The following is a 22483-nucleotide window of genomic DNA, read 5'->3' as shown; positions in this document are numbered from 1 at the left end:
GGACTGACTGCCTTCAACAAAGACCAGATCTCCTGTGAACAGCAGTTCTGTTCAGAAGAAACCCCAAAGAAAGACTCTGAGGCTGCTGAGGAAAAAGAAACCAGACGCTTGGAACCACCAATGCACCCGTCGCCTATGGCCAGAGTTCGAGTGGCCCACCGAGGTCCCCCAGCGCTCCAGAGTCTGAGTCCACTGTGGGTTGACCCCTCCAGGACTCCCCGATGTCTCCTGCAGCCTCTGCAGAAACCGAGGTGCTTTTATGTCCCTGAGCCCTCTAACTTACCTGCCCGGCTGTTCGTTCCTCCTGGAAGTCTTCCCCGACCGAGCCTGCAGCTGAAAACCAAAACCGAAAATCCACATTGAAAACAGGGCACCGGACGCCAGAACACGCCCCTGAGCCGCTGCAGGTGCACTTTGTGCGCTTAACCGGATACCCCTTTGCCCTGAGCCTAACACCAGGAGCTTGGCTCCTGCAACCAAGTGACCTGCTTGGCAGCAGCCAGCAACCGGAGGCCCCCTATCCCCCATTGGATATAATTTGGCCTCAACACTCTGCACCCGGCCACCCTAGCGCCGCTGAGGGTGTAACAAGAGTGCATCACTGACCCTGGGGGACCCCCGAGTCTACACCCAGAACCTCAACTTCCACCACTAAATACCTACCTTTAAACCGATAACACTATTTTCCTTCATAGGATAACATTGACTGTTTTTCTTGGAAAAGTTTCTAGGTATGGAGTTTGAAAACCTAAAGAAATTCTTTAAAACTGTGCTATTTAACAAAAACTATTTTACTCACCCGTTTGCAGGAAATGTCCCAGAGTAGCATGCAGGTATACTACTCTGATTAGGAAAAGTATTCTAAAAAGTAACTTACCTGCAATTCTTATTGCAAAATCGATACAAAGTATATGTACAGCATTTCGCAATATTGCATTACCAGTAATTCAAACTGTAACCATTTCTAAGTACATTTACTACAAAGTATTTATCAACATACCTGTGCCAGGCTTGCTTGGTTCTAGGAAATAAAATAACTAAAATAATATTTTTATACAAAACCAATTGGTCTGAAGTTCAGCCTTTGTGTGAAATCATTTGCTGATTGAGTGGGTACAACAAATGCTTAACACTGTCCTCTGATACTGCCTTACTTCTCGAACACACAACACAAATAGTGAGGTGCTATCCAACTTAACCTCTGCCTACCTTTAGGGGTCCACTGGACTCTGTGCATACTATACCTCACTTTGGTATAGTATATACAGAGTGGGGCGGCGCAGAGAGGGGCGGCGCAGAGTGGAAGGGGAGCAGTGTGGTGCAGAGGAGAGCGGCGTGGCACAGGGGGGAGCGGCGTAGAGCGGCGTGGCACAGGGGGGAGCGGCGTAGAGCGGCGTGGCGCGGGGGGCAGCATAGAGCGGCGTGGCGCGGGGGCAGCCTAGAGCGGCGTGGCGCGGGGGGCAGCCTAGAGCGGCGTGGCGCGGGGGGCAGCCTAGAGCGGCGTGGCGCGGGGGGCAGCCTAGAGCGGCGTGGCGCGGGGGGCAGCCTAGAGCGGCGTGGCGCGGGGGGCAGCCTAGAGCGGCGTGGCGCGGGGGGCAGCCTAGAGCGGCGTGGCGCGGGGGGCAGCCTAGAGCGGCGTGGCGCGGGGGGCAGCCTAGAGCGGCGTGGCGCGGGGGGCAGCCTAGAGCGGCGTGGCGCGGGGGGCAGCCTAGAGCGGCGTGGCGCGGGGGGCAGCCTAGCGCGGCGTGGCGCGGGGGGCAGCCTAGCGCGGCGTGGCGCGGGGGGCAGCCTAGCGCGGCGTGGCGCGGGGGGCAGCCTAGCGCGGCGTGGCGCGGGGGGCAGCCTAGCGCGGCGTGGCGCGGGGGGCAGCCTAGCGCGGCGTGGCGCGGGGGGCAGCCTAGCGCGGCGTGGCGCGGGGGGCAGCCTAGCGCGGCGTGGCGCGGGGGGCAGCCTAGCGCGGCGTGGCGCGGGGGGCAGCCTAGCGCGGCGTGGCGCGGGGGGCAGCCTAGCGCGGCGTGGCGCGGGGGGCAGCCTAGCGCGGCGTGGCGCGGGGGGCAGCCTAGCGCGGCGTGGCGCGGGGGGCAGCCTAGAGCGGCGTGGCGCGGGGGCAGCCTAGAGCGGCGTGGCGGGGGGGGGGGGGGGGAAGCGTCGTGGTGCAGGGGGGGGGGGGAAGCGTCGTGGTGCAGGGGGGGAGCGGCCTAGAGTGGCGTGGCGCAGGGGGGGAGCGGCCTAGAGCGGCGTGGCGCAGGGGGGGAGCGGCCTAGAGCGGCGTGGCGCAGGGGGGAGCGGCGTGACGCAAGGGGGAGCGGCCTAGAGTGGCGTGGCGCAGGGGGGGAGCGGCCTAGAGTGGCGTGGCGCAGAGGGGGAGCGGCGTGGCGCAGAGGGGGAGCGGCGTGGCGCAGAGGGGAGCGGCGTGGCGCAGAGGGGAGCGGCGTGGCGCAGAGGGGAGCGGCGTGGCGCAGAGGGGAGCGGCGTGGCGCAGAGGGGAGCGGCGTGGCGCAGAGGGGAGCGGCGTGGCGCAGAGGGGAGCGGCGTGGCGCAGAGGGGAGCGGCGTGGCGCAGAGGGGAGCAGCCTAGAGCGGCGTGGCGCAGAGTGGAGCAGCCTAGAGCGGCGTGGCACAGAGTGGAGCAGCCTAGAGCGGTGTGGCGCAGAGTGGAGCAGCCTAGAGCGGCGTGGCGCAGAGTGGAGCAGCCTAGAGTGGCGTGGCACAGCATTGCGCAGTCTAGAGCGGTGTGGCGCAGCCCAGAGCGGTACCATGCAGAGAGGCATGGCGCAGAGGGGAGTAGAGTGACGTAGATACTAGTGGCATAGAGTGGTGTAATGCAGAGTAGAGTGGCAGAGTACAGTGGCATAGAGTGGTGCAGAGTAGTGTTGTAGATTGCAGCTCTCCACTATGCGCCATTGGAGAGTGCAGTTGCAAGGAGTGATGAGGAGTAGAGCGGCATAGAGTACTGTGTCATAGAATGTATTAGCGCAGAGTTAAGTGGGGTACAGTGCAGTGGTGTAAACTGCAGGGTTGCAGAGGAGTCCGTGCCGTGGTGTAGTGGTGCAGGTTTCACTTGTTTCGAGTACAGTGGTGCAGAGTAAAGTGCAGTGGCGTACAGTGGTAGTGCAAAACAACAAGATGACTCAGACGATGATGAAGGTATTCCACAACGGCCTGCATATCCACAGTGATTTTCCTTTATTTAACAGTAACTTAATTATTTTGGTGAAGTTGGGGAAGGAAAATGCTACTTGCCACAGTATGCATCTGTTCATGCCATATAAAGCTGTAGATTCATATGCTTTACCATAGATCACCATCTGGTGTTGTGTCTGGATGTTTGCACTTTGTTTTTCTTCGAAGAAGTCTTTCCAGTCACGAGGTAGGTAACTCCTCCTTTTGGTGATAGTGTGCATGGGCATAGACTCCATCCCCAGGTTGTTTTTCCCGTAAGGGTGATGGACTTGGTAAGAGAAGTAAAGAGATGTCCATGTATGATGTATCTAAGTAAGATAATACTGCAACAGATAAAGGTTCCCGGGGAGGCGGGTGGGCGCATATGAATCTACAGCTCTATATGCCGAGAACAGATGCATAGTGTGGTAAGTAGCATTTTCCATTCGAGGCATATGAGCTGTAGATCATATGCTTTAGCATAGATTATACAGGAGTTCTTTCCCAAGCGGTGGCTAATCTGTAGCTGTTGCGGTGGTTTGAAATAGTGTTCGTAAAACTGCCTGGCCCACACTAGCTTGTTGTCTTGCTAACACATCTACACAATAGTGCTTTGTGAATGTGTGTGGTGCAGACCATGTTGCAGCCTTGCAGATGTCATCTAACGGTATATATCCTAAGAATGCCATAGAAGCCCCCAGTTTGCATGTTAAGTGCGCTCTAGGGTGAATTGTTAATGTGCGTTTACCTTTAATGTAGCATGTTTGAATGCACTTAACTATCCACCGTGCAATACCTGCTATGGGATTGCCTTTACGCGGTGGTGCAAAAGCAATAAAAAGTTGTTTTGTTTTCCTAAAGGGTTTAGTTCTCTCAATATAATATAGCATGGCTCTTTTGACATCTAATGTGTGAAGAGTACGCTATGCTACAGAGTCTGGTTGAGGGAAGAATATGGGTAACTCAACAGATTAGTTGGTATGGAAGGCAGAGATTACTTAGGGTAAAAATTTGGGATTAGTACTAAGAGCCACTTTGTTTTGGTGTATTTGCAAAAATGGTTCTTGTATGGTTAGTGCAATGAAAAAGACCCGGTTGCCCAGGCCTGTGAGATGCACTGCCGTGTCCTGTGAGGTTTCAACAATCTAAACCATTTTTTTCAAATTTTAAATTCAAAACTGCTGAGACTTTATAAAGGATATTTAACAAACTGTTTATAAATGGGATTGTATTTTCTCTTTTCTACAAATAAATCAAATTAATTCAAAAGAGTTGCCTCTGTATAATATTCACAGTGGGGAAAATCCAAAAACACATGTTGTGCATTACAAATGATGATTTTAGACAATACAATGATTGTGTATCGAGGAAACAATTTACATTTACAATGTGACTCCCAATGCATTTCGGGTTTGAAAACCCTTCTTCAGGGGCGTGTCTCTATACGTGCGTCCAAGCGTGTGTTTCCAAGTTTATAATGAACGACTACGTAGATGATCTATGATGTAGAGTGGCTCACCTAACTCCTGAGTGCTGAATTACAAACTTATCAAAAGGCACGTCCGGGTCGTTACACGAGTTACAACAACCTTTGGTGTAGACACATGGGGTCGTCAGTTTCAAGTCTGTAAATGTAAACCCGAAACATTACTGTAGTCTCTATAAACTGCCCGATTGTGGGTTAAATAGCCCATGTGCACCAAAGGCTTACCGTTAGAATCCAACGAAGAGCTTGTGCCTATGAAGGAACAAATGTAACGGGATGTCAAACTTAGTATGGTTAGTGCCTGAAGCTCACCAACTCTAAGAGATGTGTTGGCTATAAGGAAGGCTACTTTCCAGGTGAGAAATTTTAGGTCACATTTGTGTAAAGGTTCAAATGGTAGACCCGTTAGTCTTGTAAGAACTAGATTAAGATTCCACACTGGGGAAGGTGGAAGCCTAGGAGGAATGATACTTTTGAGTCCTTCCATAAAAGCAATGCTAGCAGGCACTCGAAACAAAGACAAATCCTGTCTCTTTTGTAGGTAAGCAGCTATTGCAGCAAGATGTAAGCGTATGGATGTATACACCAAATTGGAACGCTGTAGGTGTAATATATAACAAATGATGTTTTGGATTGAAGTATCTAGTGGATTGATTTGATGGTTTGTACAGTAAATTACAAGCCGTTTCCACTTAGCTGCGTAGCATGCTCTTGTGGTAGGATGTCTAGCCTCTTTAATGACTTTCATACAGTCTGGCGGAAGATTGAGGTAGCCAAACTCTAAGATTTCAGGTGCCAGATTGCAAGGTTGAGTTGACGACTGGGATCTGGATGTCTTATCTCTCCATAGTGAGAAGCTTGGGGGAGAGGTGTAGTTTTTGGTGAGGAACTACCGACAGTTCCAACAGGGTTGTAAACCATGGTTGCAAAGCACATGTTGGAGCAACTAGGATCATTGTCAGGGAATGTTGTTTGAGCTTCCGAACCACTAATGGAATTAGCGGGAGAGGTGGAAAAGCATAAGCAAATTTTCCTGACCAATTCATCCATAGTGCATTGCCTTTGGACGATGGGCGAGGATACCTGGAGGCGAAGCTTGTGCATTTTGCATTGAGGTGCGTGGCGAAGAGATCGATTTCTGGGTAGCCCAAATCTGGAAGCATGGGAGGAGAACTGGAGGATGTAGTTCCCATTCGTGGATCTGTTGTCTCTGGCAACTGAGCAGATCTGCAATCTGGTTGTCTACTCATGGGAGGTGTTCTGCAAGGAGATGTATTTTTTGAGGAGTGGCCCGTCTCCATATGCTTTGAGCTAGTTGTGAAAGCTGGAGTGTCCCCCACCCTGTTTTTGTATTTAGTACATTGCTTTCATGTCTGTACGAACTAGGGCAGCTTTGCCTATTAGATGCAGTTGAAAGGCTTTCAACGCTAGAAAAATTGCTAGTAGCTCCATGTGGTTTATGTGGAGTTGTTTTTGTTGTAGGGTCCACATGTCCTGAATGATATGTTTTTGAAGATGAGCTCCCCAACCACTGAGCAATGTGTCTGCTGTTAGCACTATTTGTGGAACTGGCTCGACGAATGGCCGCCGCTTTGAAAGGTTTTGTGTATTCCACCACTGCAGAGAGCGATGGGTGCGAGCGTCCACCAACACCAGATCTGTTAACTGACCTTGAGCCTAGTTCCACTGACGTTCTAAGCATTCCTGCAGGGGACGCATTTGAAGTCTTGCGTAAGGAACAATGAGAATGCAAGAGCCTATTAATTGAATGAACACTCGGGCTGGTAATGAGTGTTGAGGCTGAAATTGGGATATCAGATTTTCCATGTTGCATATCTTGACTGGGTTGGGGTATGCTAGAGCTTTGCAAGTGTCTATGGGGCTTCCTAGGTATTGTTGCATGTTGGATGGCTGGAGGTGAGACTTGGTGAGGTTTACAGTGAATCCTAATTTGTGAAGCAGCTGAACTGTTTAGTGAGTATGATGTATACAGCTGTGTTGTGATCTGGCTTTTATTAGCCAGTCGTCTAGGTAAGGAAAGACGTGGATGTGTTGTCTTTTTAAATGAGCTGGGACTACTGCCAGACACTTTGTGAAAACTCTGGGTGCTGTAGTTAGCCCAAATGGGAGAACTTTGAATTGTTAATGTTGTCCATCCACCATGAACCCGAGATATTTTCTGTGAGCTGGGTGAATGGGAATATGAAAATAGGCGTCCTTTAAAGCCAGAGTGGATAGAAAGTCGCCCTGTTGAAGTAGTGGAAGCACCTGTTGGCGTTTGACCATGTGGAAGTGGTCTGATTGAATGTAGAGATTTAGCTGTCTAAGGTCTAATATTATGGCCTGAGAGAGACGTCCTTTTTTGGGATTAGGAAGTACAGGGAGTATACTCCTGTCCCTTGGTGCTGAAATGGAACTGGCTCTATTGCATGTTTCTCCAATAGAGAGAGAACCTTTTGTTTTAGGAGCGTGAAATGTTCTGGAGACATTGTACGTGGTATTGGAAGAATAGTTGGGGGGAGTGCTTGTAAACTCCAGGCAGTAACCATACTGTATAATTTGTAGGAACCACTTGTCTGAGGTGATTGAGTTCTGGACAGGCAGGAATTGTGAGGGACGTCCCCAGGCAGGTTTGGAATGATCGGGGGTAGCGGAGGGAAGTCACTGTTTGTTTGCGGGAGAAGTGCGGGTGGAGTTGCCTTGCCTCTTCCCCTATTATTGTTCCCTCTATAATTTCCTCTAAAATAACCTCTGGGAAAGGAGGATTGATTATTCCCTTTGTAAGAGGAAGAGGGATTCTCTGTGGACGCTGTCTTTGAGCCACCCCTGTAAAAGGAGTGGCGAAAAGAACCCGTCAGTAGGTAACTGTAAAGCCCCCATAGACTTTGCGACCTCAGTGTCTTTTTTCATTTATTTCGAGCGAGGTATCTACAGCTGGTCCGAAAAGATGTTCCTTATCAAAGGGTTGAATAAGTATGGAAGATTGTACCTCTTGTTTGAATCCGGAGATCCTAAGCCATGCGTGTCTGCGCAGTAGCACACTAGTATTTGCTGCACAAGCTGCTGTGTCTGCTGAATCTAGTGCACATTTAATGGAAAGATTAGTGATGAGTTTGCCTTCCTGGATTAGATCATTAGCCTTTGCTTTGTACTGATCAGGTAAGTGTTGCATTAGTTGTTCTAATTCATCATAATGAGCCCTATCATAGCGTGCTAGTATAGCCTGAGCGTTTGCGATACGCCAATAATTTACAGCCTGTGTAGCTACTCTCTTACCTGAGGCATCAATGAGTTTGGACTCCTTGTCAGGAGGGGGTGCCTCACCTGTGGTCTGAGAGTTAGCTCTCTTGCGAGCGTTAGAGACTACAAAAGAGTCCAAAGGCAACTGACCATAGATGTAAGCAGGATCAGTAGGAGCGGGCTTATATTTCTTGTCTACTCTGGGTGTGAGTATTCTTGCTCTAACTGGGTCTTGGAATACCTCTTCTGTGTGCTTTAACATGCCTTTTTGTATAGGTAAAGTAGGAGTAGATTTTTGTGAGAAGGTAAGTGTTTCAAGGAGGAAATCCTCATCCAAAGACTCTTTATGGAGTTCCACCCCATGATATTGAGCAGCTCTATTAAGGAGCTGAAGGTAGCCAACGTTATCAGGTGGAGAGGGTTTAGAGGGATACAGGTCAGGGCCGTTATCTGTATCTGGTTCCTTGGGATAATTTTCCCAAGGGTCAGTGCCTTGGGGTATGATCTGATCTTGTGGTATGTCCTGTTCTCCGTCTGTATCTCCATCCCCAAGCCCATAATAATCTTCCTGTGTGGTAGGTGAAAGAGGAGGTGGTGGTGAATTTGCTGGCGAGATAAGCAAAATAGGATTAGGAGGATGAGAAGGAGGTGGAATGTAAGAGGGAGAAGGGCTAGTACCCATGTCCTTCTTGAGAGGTATAGGAGGGTCCTCTGAGAGATCAATCTTCCGTTTCTTGGGAAGAGTGGCATGACTATGACCTGTTTTGAGGGTTAATGGCAACTCTTTTTTTGTTTAGGATCCAATGAGGGTTCATCGGACCGAGGCTCTTTCGCTGGAGTGTCCTTTTCTTTATGTGTCGATTTTGGTGCCGAAGGTTTTAGCGCTGACCCTTTTGGTGTGGAAGGTTTTGGCTGAGAGTCTTTGTGCTTGGCAGGCTTCGGCTCCGAGCCTTTCGGTGTTACCGATTTTGGCTCCGAGTGTTTCGGTGCTGGAAGTTTCGGCTCCGAACCTTTAGGCGTGGATGCTTTCGGCTTCAAACCTGTAGGTGTGGAGGATTTCGGCTCTGACCCTTTAGGTATGGGGGTCTTCGGTTCCAAAGTCTTCAGTGCCGAAGGTGTAGTCTTCAGTGCCGGTGTATGCTCTGACTTCTGTTTCGGTGCCGAAGGTGTTGGTTCAGCACCAGAATGTGGCTGGCTCGAGCCAGAGCCGGAAGGCTTCTCTTTATGTTTCTTAGCCGGGCTGGAGGCGGGGCGTCTGAAACTTTGTTGGTGCAGACCTGAGCCCGAAGGAGGTACTGGAGCCTTTGTCTTATGTTGACTTGGCACAGGGGAGTTAGCACTCACGGTACGCTGACCCGGAGTGATGTGCTGTTGTTCTTCCATGTCAGAGTCTGCTTCGGACACCTGTTCTTGTTCCTCTGCTCCTTCAGCTGGGTGTTGGATATCGGTATCTTCTCCAAAGATGTCCGGAACGGACCTGCTGTGGTGTTGCATCTCATGGAGCCGAGCCTGACGATCACGAATTGTCTTTTTCGATCGGAACGATCGACACGCATCACAGTCCTTTTCATTGTATTCCTAGGATAAGCAGTGTTTGCAGACCTCATGCAAATCGGTGCGTGGAAACTTAGCATGACAACCGGAACAAAGGTTAAATGGAGTCAGTTCCATCGACTGCTAGCGCCGTCGGCACGGGTAGGCCCAACGGCCCACCTCGAGTTGCCCGATCAAAAGGTTTTCTCAGTCGAAATGATGCGCGACTAATTGGGAACCGCGATCTATGGCAATACCATAAAGGGTAGAGGTTTGCGCGTCAAAAGTGTTAGAGAACGATACCGAACCGCAGCAATACACATCCGAACCCATGGCGGAAAAGAAACAATCTGGGGATGTCGATGCTCATGCACTATCACCAAAGGGAGGAGTCACATACCTCGTGAGTGGAAAGACTTCTTCGAAGAAAAACAAAGTGCAAACATCCAGACCCAACACCAGATGGCGATCTATGCTAAAGCATATGATCTACAGCTCATATGCCTCGAACATGTTAGTTACTTTCGAAGAAACTTTTGGGATATTAGAAGGTATGTCTTACAGATATTTTGGTTTGCCACCTAAGATGAATTTGTCTTAGCTACCTTCATCTTCACAGTTTCAACTGAGGGGCCCCTAGGATCCTTGCGGAAATCTTGAGCTTAGCAGGCAAAAAGAGTCCTGCAAGGCATGCCTCTGCATTCGATCACTTATCTATGTAGAGGCAACCAATCACATTTCGATAAGCAGCTTCTACCTATTTGTTTCTATCAAATTATATATATCTTTTTGAGATGAGAATGCTGCTTGACTGCTGTCACCATCTGAGCATTATGGACAAACCATTACTATGCACGTTGATGCGTACACCAATATCAAGCGCTTAACTTTAGAAAAAGAAAACTACTTAATTTAACAGGCAGATGTGAGGCTGAGCTAATAAGATAAGGCTGTAAGAAGCAGATTCTAACACCTTCTAGTGCAGAGATGCAAACTCAAGCATTACTTTATGTATTACTTCAACGCCTTGGCACTACATACTAGATGTAGGGTAACACTGGCCATATTACTGTGAACATTTTCATCCCTACACGCATTACCTGTGGAGCAATCATCGAATTCTGCAATGGAAATCAATTTTTCATTATCAAGAAGACTGGAAAGGCTTGCATTGTTGTCACAAGCAGCTCTTCGGACGTCGTCTGAGAGCCATTTACACGGAGATACATTTTCTACCTAGAACAAAGAAATAAATACAAAAAGAATAACATTTTTACTGGAACCTGACATAAGCCAAAACAGTCATTTCATGCTTTAGGACTTGACCACTTAAATCTTAGGTTTTACCCTCGGATATGTCTCAACGCAACTAACTAGAACTATCGAAATCTGTTCAACTTTCAAATGCCACTTTAAACAGGACATTATAGTTCACAATCAAAAGAAGTGCAGTTTGCTTAAACTCTATTTACTAGGAAGTCCACATTCATCATTATTTAATGTTTGAAACATATACCACATTAACCCTCACAACATTAGCCAGATCAAGGAGGGATCAATGGAATACTACATCTGGACAGAGGTAAACAAGGGTATGGGTGCTTTTGCTTAAATTAAACAGTATTTCATGTGTGGGTAGTAGGAAACTGAATTACAGATTGATAGATTATCCCAAAAAAAAGCACATCAACTCAGGGAAATTTTTTAACTCAAAGATTTTAATTACACAATGCAATTGCATTTAACTGTAGTTCAAGTCCTATATATTCAGGTGAGTTTTATTTCAAAGTCCGCTAGTTGTTAGGTACAAAAAATAAGTTGTGACAATTGCCCATGAAACATTCTACAACTATAAACAGCTACATAATAAAACCACACAACGGTAACCAACTTATTCTAAACCGTTTTTAAAACCTGGCTTGATATCTAATTGAATCGTGCAATTCCTACTGCAACATCTATAAAACATTTTAGACAGTAACCCCAGTGCGCCCAACCTCAAATGTGTTAATATTTTTTTTAAAAAGGTCTTAAAAACGTAATACAGGCAGACTTGGGGGATGAAAACCATTTTGTCACATACATCATACCACCACTGGAAGCTTGAGAAAACTGGGTTACACCCCAGTTTCACTTTTAAAATGTTATCACGTAGTCTGGGGTCAGGTACCTGAGCCCAGTAGGGAAAAAACATTTGCTGGTCAAAACACTTTAGGTTTCTCCCTCAAGTAGGCTATATGCAAAATACATCCTACTTCAGATGATTCTATCAGAACTGGTTTGCTTGGAAATGGAGTCCATGTTCCAATTGTACCCCATAAAGAATACCTTTTTTCGAGGTCTCTTATGCTAAATCAAAAAACCCTGGCCCACTTCCTTGCGCTAGTAAGAATTTCTGCCCAGCATAATTTAGAATCTTCATTATATAAATATAACTTGTTGAGAAACCTCAAAGTCCAGGAATTCGCCTACAAAATCCAAGGAATCACATAAAATTCCCTCCTTATACTCTTTATAAGCACAACCCCTCCAACATATCCCATTTATAGGAGGGTCTAGTGCAAGAACCTCCGCCCGTACTACACTCCCTTTCATAAGAGGAGTGAGTGCCAAGTCCCCATACCTCTGGTTAAGCTTAACCAGCCATCCTGCTTGTAACATTGACCTCAACTTGACTCTCCCCATGTGGGTATTTCACTTTAAATACTTACAGAGCCCAAGCTCAAGGAAGAAATACAAGTCCACTACTTCTACCGCTAATGAGTGCAAGAACCATAAAAAAAATTATTCACTTTCCCCCCAAAAACGTAAAATTTCCTCTGCAAACAATATGGTATCATCTACAAATCAAATCATCCGCATACAGCAGGCATTGGATAGGTCACTCCCCAACTTTTGGAGAAAAAGATTTTGATAATTTTAATACTGCTGGTAAGTCTGCCAGATATAGGCTGACAAGTGATGGCACTAAGACACACCCCTGACGTAGGCCAGTCAGAATTTGAATCTTTTGTGATAATCTCCCTGTTTTATCAAGTTTAATCTGTGCCCAATTATCAGTATGTTATACCTGGATCATACTAAGAAGTCCAGTTGTTTTTTATCTAGGAGTGGAGTTTTTCCCAAAGCAGATCCTGAGCTACTGTATCAAAAGCTGTAGAGAAATCAATAAAACAGCAACATAACCTCGGATTAAGTTCGAAGGATTTTCGAATAATAGCCCAGAAAGCGAAGAAGGGATCTACGGTAGAGTGACCCTCCCGGAACCCTACTTGCTCAGTTAGGACAATCTGATTCTCTCACACCAAATAATCCAAGTGAGACAATATAGTTTTTTGAGAACACCTTCTCAGAAATACCCATCAGGCTAAAAATGGGGGGGGGATACAACCCATTGCCCTTGTATAGAATTGTTTTCACTATTGACCCTCACCATGATGGGGATATTGTCCCATTATGACTATCTAGCAAAACAAACATGAGAAGACCTTAGCCCACCAATCACTGTTTGTCTTAATTAAGACCACTAGGGATATGGTCAGGTCCAGCTGCTCTTGTTAACTTAATACAGTCAATTAACGACCTTATCTCTTTTACAAAGAACCAACTGGGCTCAATATTCTCAAAAAGGTCCACCTGGGGGCTGGTTAGCACTGATGATGCCCCATAAACTATCCAAGTACGTAGGCCAGTTATCCTTTTCAATCATACAGGTAAGAGCCCCCTAATAAGGATAGAAGGTTTCATTTTCTTTCTTCCAAAACTCTCCCTGATCTCCTGAGATTAATACCTCCAGCATTCCGTCCCACTAGCTATAATAGATTTTTTTTTTTTGAGCAACAACTGCCTTTACTAAGATTTTAGCCTATCCACTTGTTTACGAAATCTTTCTGGTCTCAGTCGAGATTTTTTAAATGCCTTTTCAAAAGGCTTTTCATTTCCTAACAGGCGGAATCAAACCAACCTAGCCATTACCTTGGTCCGCTGTCCACACACCACACTTTTGAATGTTCACACGTATACAATCCAACACATTTTCTAAATTACATCAGTATTTTCCCAGATATGATACACGGCTAAATGCTGGAGGTGGAACCAAATCAAGACATATTGAAGCCATCGACTGAAGCTTACCCACTAGGGCAGAACCATTGCGACTGCCTCTCATTCTTGAAAACATAAAACAGCTGCGGTAGCCGTATGATCACTATCCTAATAATGTATTACTTTAAAATCCTGCCAAATTCCAAACTGCCAGGCTGGAATAAACAATTATTAGGACCCTCTAGGCAGAAATATCGAAACGTTGCAGTAGCTGGAATGCTATTTTCAACACGTCCATTTGAAGATAGCAACCCATGGTTTAACAGCCATTGGCCAGATACCTTAGCCTCCATCGTGCCCAACGAGAAAGAGGCTGGGGGAATATTAAAGCATTCCAATAACTCTTGCATCTGATCATCAACGGATTGGGATACAAGCCAACATTAAAGTTTTCTGCTATAATTACAATGGCCACCAGTAATTTTCAATATGAATTGCCTACATACCTTGTTCTTCAACCCTAATTCTACAACTGACATCCGTATTCCACTAGACAGATTGACAAGTGACTTATTAATTACCTTAGTAGATATTAAAGTTAGCCCTCCTCTGAGCCTCTTCCCTTCCCTTGCTTAAAACCTTAACTGTTATGGCTACAAAGCCCCTGACCATTTCATTCTCTCTCAACCAGGACTCATGAAGGATCACACATGGTATGGATTCATTCTTTGTTCCAAATTGACAAATCTCTTAAAAAGGTTGCTCCAGCTTAGGATTCTCCGGTTGGGAGAGGAATAGGCCCTCAATGGAACATTTACCCAGTCATACCACTCTTGCATATCTTGAAACTGCATCAGGGAAGCAAATCCATTATTCTGCTCCCAATTTGGGGTCACTGCTATTGTAATTCACGTTTACGACCCTTACATTTTAAGAGTTCTGATGGTGCTGTCCAAACCCCTTGGAAGTGGGCCTTGGCATTGACCCTGCTAGGGGGCAAGATGAAATAAACTCCAGTTGACTAGGAGCCAACCCACCATATGTACTTAGCATGGGGCTGGTACTCTGACCTTTCATCATGGTCTCCTCCTTTATGGGAATCTTCATACCCAAACCAACACCGGCTCGATACATTTCAGCATTGGCTACCATATTTGCAATACAAGGCGAGATAAAATGGACTAGTTAGTTAGCTCCCTCCCCAACCTGAAACCAAATATGGGCTAATATCGCCTGATTAGACCCTAGAGATTGAGGTAATCTGCTGGAATATGGCCAGCGTTTTAGAACTATTCAGTGGGCGCAGTTTCTTAACTTTCTCCTCCCGACAAATTATAACCAACATCAAGACACAAGTCCCTGATTCAGGAACAAGAGACTTCTCTACCAAGTTGATATCCTCTTTTCTCTTTCCTTTAGCCAAGAGCCTTCAGCCCCTTCTAATTACCAAGCGTCGGAGTACCATTACATGAGGAAGTGTGGTAATTTATAGGTTGAGACTTCATAATGGGCCGGCTCCTATCATGCCTTAGTGTCTCCACCAGATTGGGTGCAGCAGGGATTGATATACTGCTAGAAGGGTAATGAGAGCTTCTTTTTATTTTTAAACTGAACCCTTATTTTGCTATTGCACAGTTCTTCTCTTTCTATTTTCCCTGTTCCCCGTACCCAAACTCTTCCCAGATGCCCTTGCTCCTCTTTTCATCCCTCTATACGCCTGGAGTAGTAATAACAAAAGGAGAGCTTGAGGTGCCCAAAAGGTAAATTGCCTTTTCCTAACTAACATTGGGTGATTTGAAATGTTTTCTGGACCCTGTGGCTCTTGCTGAACTCCACTGCCCTTTATTGTACTTGACTCACACCCATTTAGTGCTCCGAGACCCCCTCCATAAGTTCCACAAGCTCTTTTATGGCTGGTGGGCAGTTGTTAGCTTTACATAGCTCAACATGAACCTCTTTGATGTTTAGACTGTATGACTTGATTAGAGCCAACAACCACATGAATCTCCAGAATGCCTTGTAGCGTCTTGAGCATACCTAAAACAACATCTAGCAGAGAGGATGATCCAGACGGCTATATATCAAGACTATCCTATCGATTTTTCATTCATACTAGTCACCTAGATCAATAGATCTTCCAAAATCAGAGACTTACTCTATTTCGAAGAGTTCTAACTGGATTGAGACCAATAGGCACCAGACCCCTCTACCACCGATCAGACTACCAGCACATTCAAGACAGGGTGAGTACGAGAGTGAGGGGCCCTTGTCCAAATTGGTGGAAAGTGAATCTTCCAAACGATCCTCTAACTGTCCTGCTTCTTCTTCTAAAGCCACTACGGCTCCACCTTGGGCTTCTGAATCCCCTGCAACCTGGTCTGAGGAAGGGTTGGTACTCAAATTAAAATATTTTGTCACAAATTTAGTTCTGGAAGTGGCAAGAGAGACAGTCCTTGCAAAAATACTTGCAGAGGTGCTTGGTACCAAGCCTATTGACTCCTTTGGGTCTTTATCCACTTCCTTCCTCCTCTTACTGAGCCTCTTACTTCATTTACCCTTAAAGTGTTGGAGGAGAGAAAAGGGGCGCAGAATCCATAATGAGACGAGAGCACTAAGTTATGAATTAATAGCTCAATAAAGACTTGGGCTCTACAATTAAAATAATTAAGATAGGACAAGGCTGCTAAAATTACAGAGGAAAATTAACAGAAGTCACTTCCCTACTACATTATCACTCAGCCGAGGACACACTGCAGCCGCCTCCACCACAACCTTATCTGGGCTCCCTATGCAGCACAGGAAGAATTAAGTTGCTTCCTTCCAAAAATCCAAGGGCCACTATTCAATATTACAGGATTGCTGCAGAGTAAACATTGGGGGCATTCACGAACCAAAGATGAGCACAGGTCACGAGGTTTAAACCAGCCCACCTCAACCTGCTGAACGGCCAAACTCACCCGGCTCCCCAGGGGAGTAGAACTCAGTAGTGGTGGTGGATCTGCGCCGCCGATCCCACAGCTCCAACTCACGTTCCTATAGCCCTGCACTACTGAACACTTGTTGCACATTTCGGACTCTTGTGCAGCAAGGTGCCCTGGCGTCCCTAGTCCCAAATCGATAGCGTCCACACCTGGGTCCAATTGCTCCAATCGCTGGCTCACTTGCACACTCGTCATTGGCTCACTGATGGTGGAGGCTACTAGCACAATAACAGAGCCCAGCGCCCTTATGACAAAGATTGTGGCCTGGAGACAATACACCTTAACCTGTAGCCAGGGCGTCCGTAGTTCATACTTTACTTGCTTTGCAGACTAAACACGTGCGGCCCTCTTGTTCAGCGTCTGAGGCTTTGTAGCGTGCAGTAACTCACACGGAAGCAGAAACGGGTTGGCGGGCACAAGATTCCGGCATAGCAATGTGGGGAAGAAGCTTCTCTCAAAAAAAAGCTTGTATGGGAGGTCAGCTAGTTAGGGAGAAAAGTCAACAATTACCTGCCATCATGTTAAGTGAGATCCTTCCAATGTTTGTATTAATTGTAATATGAAAACCTATGGACGGACAGGCAGGACGTGGCATGGTAAGATGGCCGATCGGATGCGTGGTTAGTGCGCTCTGCTGCCATATGATAAAATCATCCCCTAATCGCTGCCTACAATAACAGCGAAAAGACATTCTAGGTCTCGCCCATAAATTGAGACTGCCTACGGTGCTGCAACAAACCCTATGTCTGATCCAGCTGGGACTGAAGGTTGGCAGCCACGCAGTGCGGCCTCCATGAAACAGCTGCTGGTCTAAGTGCATTGAAGCCCCGAACACTTATCCTGGTGGCGCCTCCACCTGACCGTGCTGCTGCCTAGCACTGGACTGAAAGGCTCCTCCCGCCCTGCTAGTGAAAGGCAGTGTGAGGTATTAAGGGGGAGAGGAGCAAGTAATGAGGCCTCAGAGCCTGGTGGAACGGGAGGCAGGGCTCAAACGGTGAGCGACCAAGGAAAATGCAGACTTTGAATGCTGTGGAGTTGGCCTGGAGATTGCCAGCCTGGACAGAGCAGCACAGGACTCAAGCCAAATGGGCCTTTAGGCAGCCCTTTGGGACCTCTCTGCCATGAGTCCCGAGTGAGAGCTCAGAGGCATGGGGACAGAGTACGGGGAGTGGAGCCCTTTTCCTCTACCAGATTAATCAGCACTACAAATTGGAGGCATTGGACAGAGGGGGTTTTCCACTATGTGCCCACAGAACTGCTGGCACCAGGAAGCCCAATGGATGACTGCCATCCAAGAACAAAGAGCGACTTTTTAAGAGGGCAGCGGTGTGGTGAGAGACTAAGACCAGGGGCTGATGTACAACTATACACACTATTTCCCTCTCAAGAAGCAGGCAGCCGGAGGATATTGTTGGAACAAAATACTGTGGGAACGTTATCCCTCTTCAAGGGGTGCATCTTAAGAGGGAAATTTGGTCATTACGCGATATTCTAATGAGAGAGGAGGTCACTAAAATGGGTGAAGGCAAGGTTGCCAAAGCCAAGCAGAGCAACACAATCACACAATACACAACACCACAGGGGCATCCTACTATACAGTCAGGCCCCAAGAAAACCGAGACGGAGCAGGAGCCATCGTATGCTGAACTCCTGCACACAATACATGGCTCTCGGACGGCTATGGAGAAGCAAGACCGCTTGAACTTTCGTGTAGTTCTCACCGTAGGATCTGCACGTTTGTTGGACAACATATACTGAACTTGGTGCCTAGACTAAAACTGGACACTCCCGCTGGATATGTTACCCTAGATACCAGCTGGCTCTCAGTGTCACCATGAGCCCCCCCCCCCCCCCACCTTACCAAGGAGCGAATGGTTTCTAGCAACCACTGAACATGACAACTCAGGGGTCATGGAAACAGTACAGAACCTTTCGTTCAGTCACTTGTGCTCACTTACTCCCAGAGAAGTGTACAGCAAATACACAGTGGGACGTTTTCAATAAGTTCATTGGACCAACGTTATTCTTGTATAAAATACATGTGCTGCAATGATTAACAGACAGAATCAGATGAATGTGATTACAAGCACCAAAAGCTTAAATATTAGATATAGTTTTACCGTGGTGCTAAAACATTGTATATATGCAGGCACATAAAACAAGGCAGCAATCGAGTATACTTGTACTATGTGAACCCTACTCTGAGTGTACCTAGAGTGTGTGTGTACTTGGAGTCAAGAATCCCCTCAAGGGACAATCTAACCCCCTTTCGTGATAAGAGAGAATGTAGGAGCCAGTCTTGATCACAAACTGGACACCCCCCTACGGAGAGGTCAGACCGCTGCGTGGTAAAGTCTCAGCATGTAGGGACCGTCTGTGTCAGCTGAAGTGCCTCCTCTGCTAATCTATCGGGATACTCCTCTTTTTATAATAGAAAGCAGTCTTGGGATGTGCATATAGATTAGTGATGTTATGGATATGTAGATAGCCCTGTCGCCCCGTGGATGAAGATAGAGACGACATTTGTACATAGTGCGAAAAGAGACCTTGTACATGAAGTTCAGGGCATTGTAATAATGTAGTGTGAAGCTAGATGTGTAAACATGTTTAGTTTCTGAGAAACTAACCCAACATTGTTGCGCATGAAATATGTGCAAAAGGTTACTGTTGACATGTTAGTGTGAAAACAAGTACAATTTAAGAAATTAGCTGCTTCGCTACATAACAGAACTAAAAGGTACTAAAGGGGGAGTAATATACAGAATAGGTCCATAGTATTTCTTCTTATACACATTTGTAAAATAGATCAACATCTGAAACACCTCAATGGGTCACTGGGCAAACACATGGTCAACTACTTGATGCAGTTCTCACTTGTGATTTGCTGACAAAGGACAAGCAACGAAATCTACCATCTGATTCTCCCTCCCAACTAGAAAAACAGCTGATAGCCCTATTTGATTGTCTGTGGCTTCTCACTGAGGGCCCCTTCATTCTACATTCTTTTTCTTTCTTCAGGTCTTTTCCAGTCTTCCATGGAGCTTGGACCATTTACTTACCACCACTGTGGATTGCCCCGGGGACGTTACAGCAGTAGGAGGCCTGGCAGCTGCTGGAGCTGCGCATTGCAGTGCAGCCACGGCACCCATCTAGGAAGAGCAGATACTGCGGTGTGCAGCCGAAGAGGTGTCTGTGTGGCGGCCCTATTGTAGGCAGAGGCTGAGGGGAGCAGACTGGCTCTAGATTCGAGCGAAGGCGACCGATGCCTACTGGCAGAACCATAGATAGTAGGAACACAGGCAGTGAGGCACGCAGCACTGGAGGGGGCAATATTACAAGCATCGGTGGAGCATACAGACATCAAAGTCGTGGCTATATGCTGCAGGACAATCTTCCTCCCATAATCTGACCCCCTTCTACACACCAGGATCCTGAAATAGTCTGGTGAACGTATGGAGACCTGAGCCAGATGGTTTGAGGAGGTGCAGTGCTAGAGCTATACAGAAGCCTGGTGAGGGTAATCAACTACACAAGAACAATCCTCCTGGCCTACTTTGGAAAGAATGGCTGGGTCGTGAGTGTGATCGGGTGCACTAGTACAGCCAGTGTCTCATGTGTGTGCTAGAGCTGCGCTGAAGAATTCACGAGACAGCTTCTTACCACCTGGACGACCGGAGAGTCCACTGTGAACCCCTGGATTGCAATGCGAACAATCACTGCAAGTTTACTACATACAAGTGTTGACTGGAGGCGCCACTTGTGCGACTACCACACGGTAGATCCTTTGGGCCCATATATGGCTCCCGCATCTCAGCCATATAGAATCATCGCCATACTGATAGTCACCCACGCTAGGGGGCGTAGCTTGCCACGACACAAGATGGCCGCAACCTAGGAACTTCCGCTCGACCGATCCCGATAATCCCTCCATAAATCCGGATATAATCCAATGTAAAGAGCTGTGCACCGCAGAATTGTGAGCAGAGGAATGCTATAGGGCCAGCAACTCTACGAAGGACCGATCTTAACCTGAAACAGCTGCTCTGCGGGCACAGCTCGTAAACAGCTGCTCTGCAGGCACAGCTCGTGTGGGCCCAAAAGCCGCGGACTCAGTTACTGAGTCCAGAGAAGTGATTTTAGGCGCCGGGGCAGACCTGACCTTGCTGGAACAGTGAAGAGTCTATAAACTGAAACACCCAGTGTGTATGGCATAGTTTCATAATAAACAGATCGGGGCACCACGACTACAAGACCCGACCTAGGACCAGTGGACCAAGTGCGGTACAATCGAAGCAGCCAGACCTGGTAGCGCAAGGCACCATAAAGAGACCTCACCAATAATCATAGGAATCATGACGGAGGAACACGGGCCGGTAGAAGTATCTTATAACAGAAAGGCAAAAGTAAGGGACAATGGCGCAGCATGCAGAAGATTCTGGGCCTGCCGCGAGAGGGGGAGAGACGGCAAAATGGTCCAAAGCTGCAGTGCTGGGGGAAGTCAGACGCCTCCCCGGGGTGGGAGAGAAACCAGGCCCGCAAGATCACAAACTCCGTACATGGTCACACCAGAGCAATAGGTGAGGCAAATCTGATCATACTTGCGGGTGCAGGAGGGGTTTCTCCACCCCCCTCCTGCTCCCCCACCCATCGGCCTTCACACAAGCCAGGAAGCACAACAACCCAACTGGGCACCGCAAGGACTGCAGTGGACGGAGCAGAAAGAATCAAAGCAGCTGCGGAGCTATGACAGGCGGAAAGGGGCCTCGAAGTGACCAACAAACAAAATTAGACAAATATACACTGCACAGAGAGTCAGTGGCTAGAAGTATCATCGAGGCTGATCCAGACCCTAGCTCACCGTCCGCCGCAGGGGGATTACCCTACAGGACATTAGGACGGCACTGCAGGGTGTAAGAACGGACCTCACCGGAAATATCGACACAGTGACCAGAGGTTTCACTGATAAGACCTGATCTACGGAACCTAGGCTCTGGGGTAAAGGAAGTCGAAGAGGTTACGAACACTCTTCTGGTGGACACAAAAACACTTCAAAAACAGGTACAGAATCGAACTACCATGACCAAAGCACTGGAGGCGAAGCTAGAGGGCCAGGAGGGTCGCCCGCCCTGCAATAATGTCCGCATTATCAGAGTTACAAAGAGAGCAGAGCGACCTGCTGTGGACTTGTATGTGGAAGACCTCATACTGAAATCTCTCCAATCCAGGGGGCTATCCAAATACTTTTCAGTGAAAAGGGTTCATAGAGTCCCGGACACTAGACCAACACCAGGGGCTTAGACAGACTTTGGAAATGCTGATAAGGTTATAACTTGTACCTACCACTTCTCCTAGTGCATCAGAACTTATGTAGCACTATGCGACTGTATGTCTATATTTTAAACAATGAGCTTAGCGGTCCCAAGAATAGGGATGGGGATGTGTCCGGCGGGCTAATACATGGCTTAAGTCTGCCCAAAGTTTGAAAGTTCAGTGTATGGGGTGACAGGTGCTCTGCAGATGGGGGGGGGGGGGGGGGGGGGAGGTTTTATGCCCACCGCACAGGGTAGCAGGGAGGAGGGAGTTATACGGTTTTGATTTTCAAATTTGTATGTTTATTTTTCAGTATATCATGTAGACTTGACAGTGGGAGATGGGGCAGGGAAACAGAAGGGGCTAGTAATGCACTGCCTCTATACACAACAAATGCAGCAACAGACTGTAGGAGGCTGGCTTAATATAAGGTGCTCACTTATGTAAGTGTAGCACTCCGCACTAATCCAGACAACCCTTATGGTGATTTTAGTGGTCTAAGACAACCTTAAAAAATTCTGTAAGTGGTAGATGTGGAGAACAGCCGTCAGGCTTAGTCCAGAAGGAGTGTAGAGCAGCTTTTTTTATCAGCACTCAATCTTATGGTACAAGTGAAAAAAAACCACCCAGTGTAGTTATAAAAAAGATGTATTTATTATTAACACTCACTAACACATTGCACTATCTCCTACCCAGAGATACAAACAATCTATAACCCTAGAAATCAG

At 47.3% G+C, this 22483-nt stretch overlaps 1 protein-coding gene across 5 annotated transcripts in view; it reads right to left on the bottom strand.

Annotated features, from left to right (window-relative positions):
* The window catches only part of CEP192 (centrosomal protein 192), a 1978693-nt gene that overhangs the window by 1699779 nt on the left and 256431 nt on the right, over positions 1-22483 (bottom strand). For all 5 annotated transcript variants that reach the window (XM_085605862.1, XM_085605865.1, XM_085605864.1 and 2 more), the window contains exon 6: positions 10521-10656. In XM_085605862.1, coding sequence (XP_085461988.1) covers positions 10521-10656 — 136 coding nt within the window. The remainder of the gene's footprint in view (positions 1-10520; positions 10657-22483) is intronic.

Source organism: Triturus cristatus, chromosome 5_1 (genome assembly GCF_964204655.1).
Source record: "Triturus cristatus chromosome 5_1, aTriCri1.1, whole genome shotgun sequence".
Taxonomy (NCBI): Eukaryota; Metazoa; Chordata; class Amphibia; order Caudata; family Salamandridae; genus Triturus; species Triturus cristatus.
Note: the sequence above shows the minus strand (reverse complement) of the source record. Positions and strands in the feature narration are given on the sequence as shown.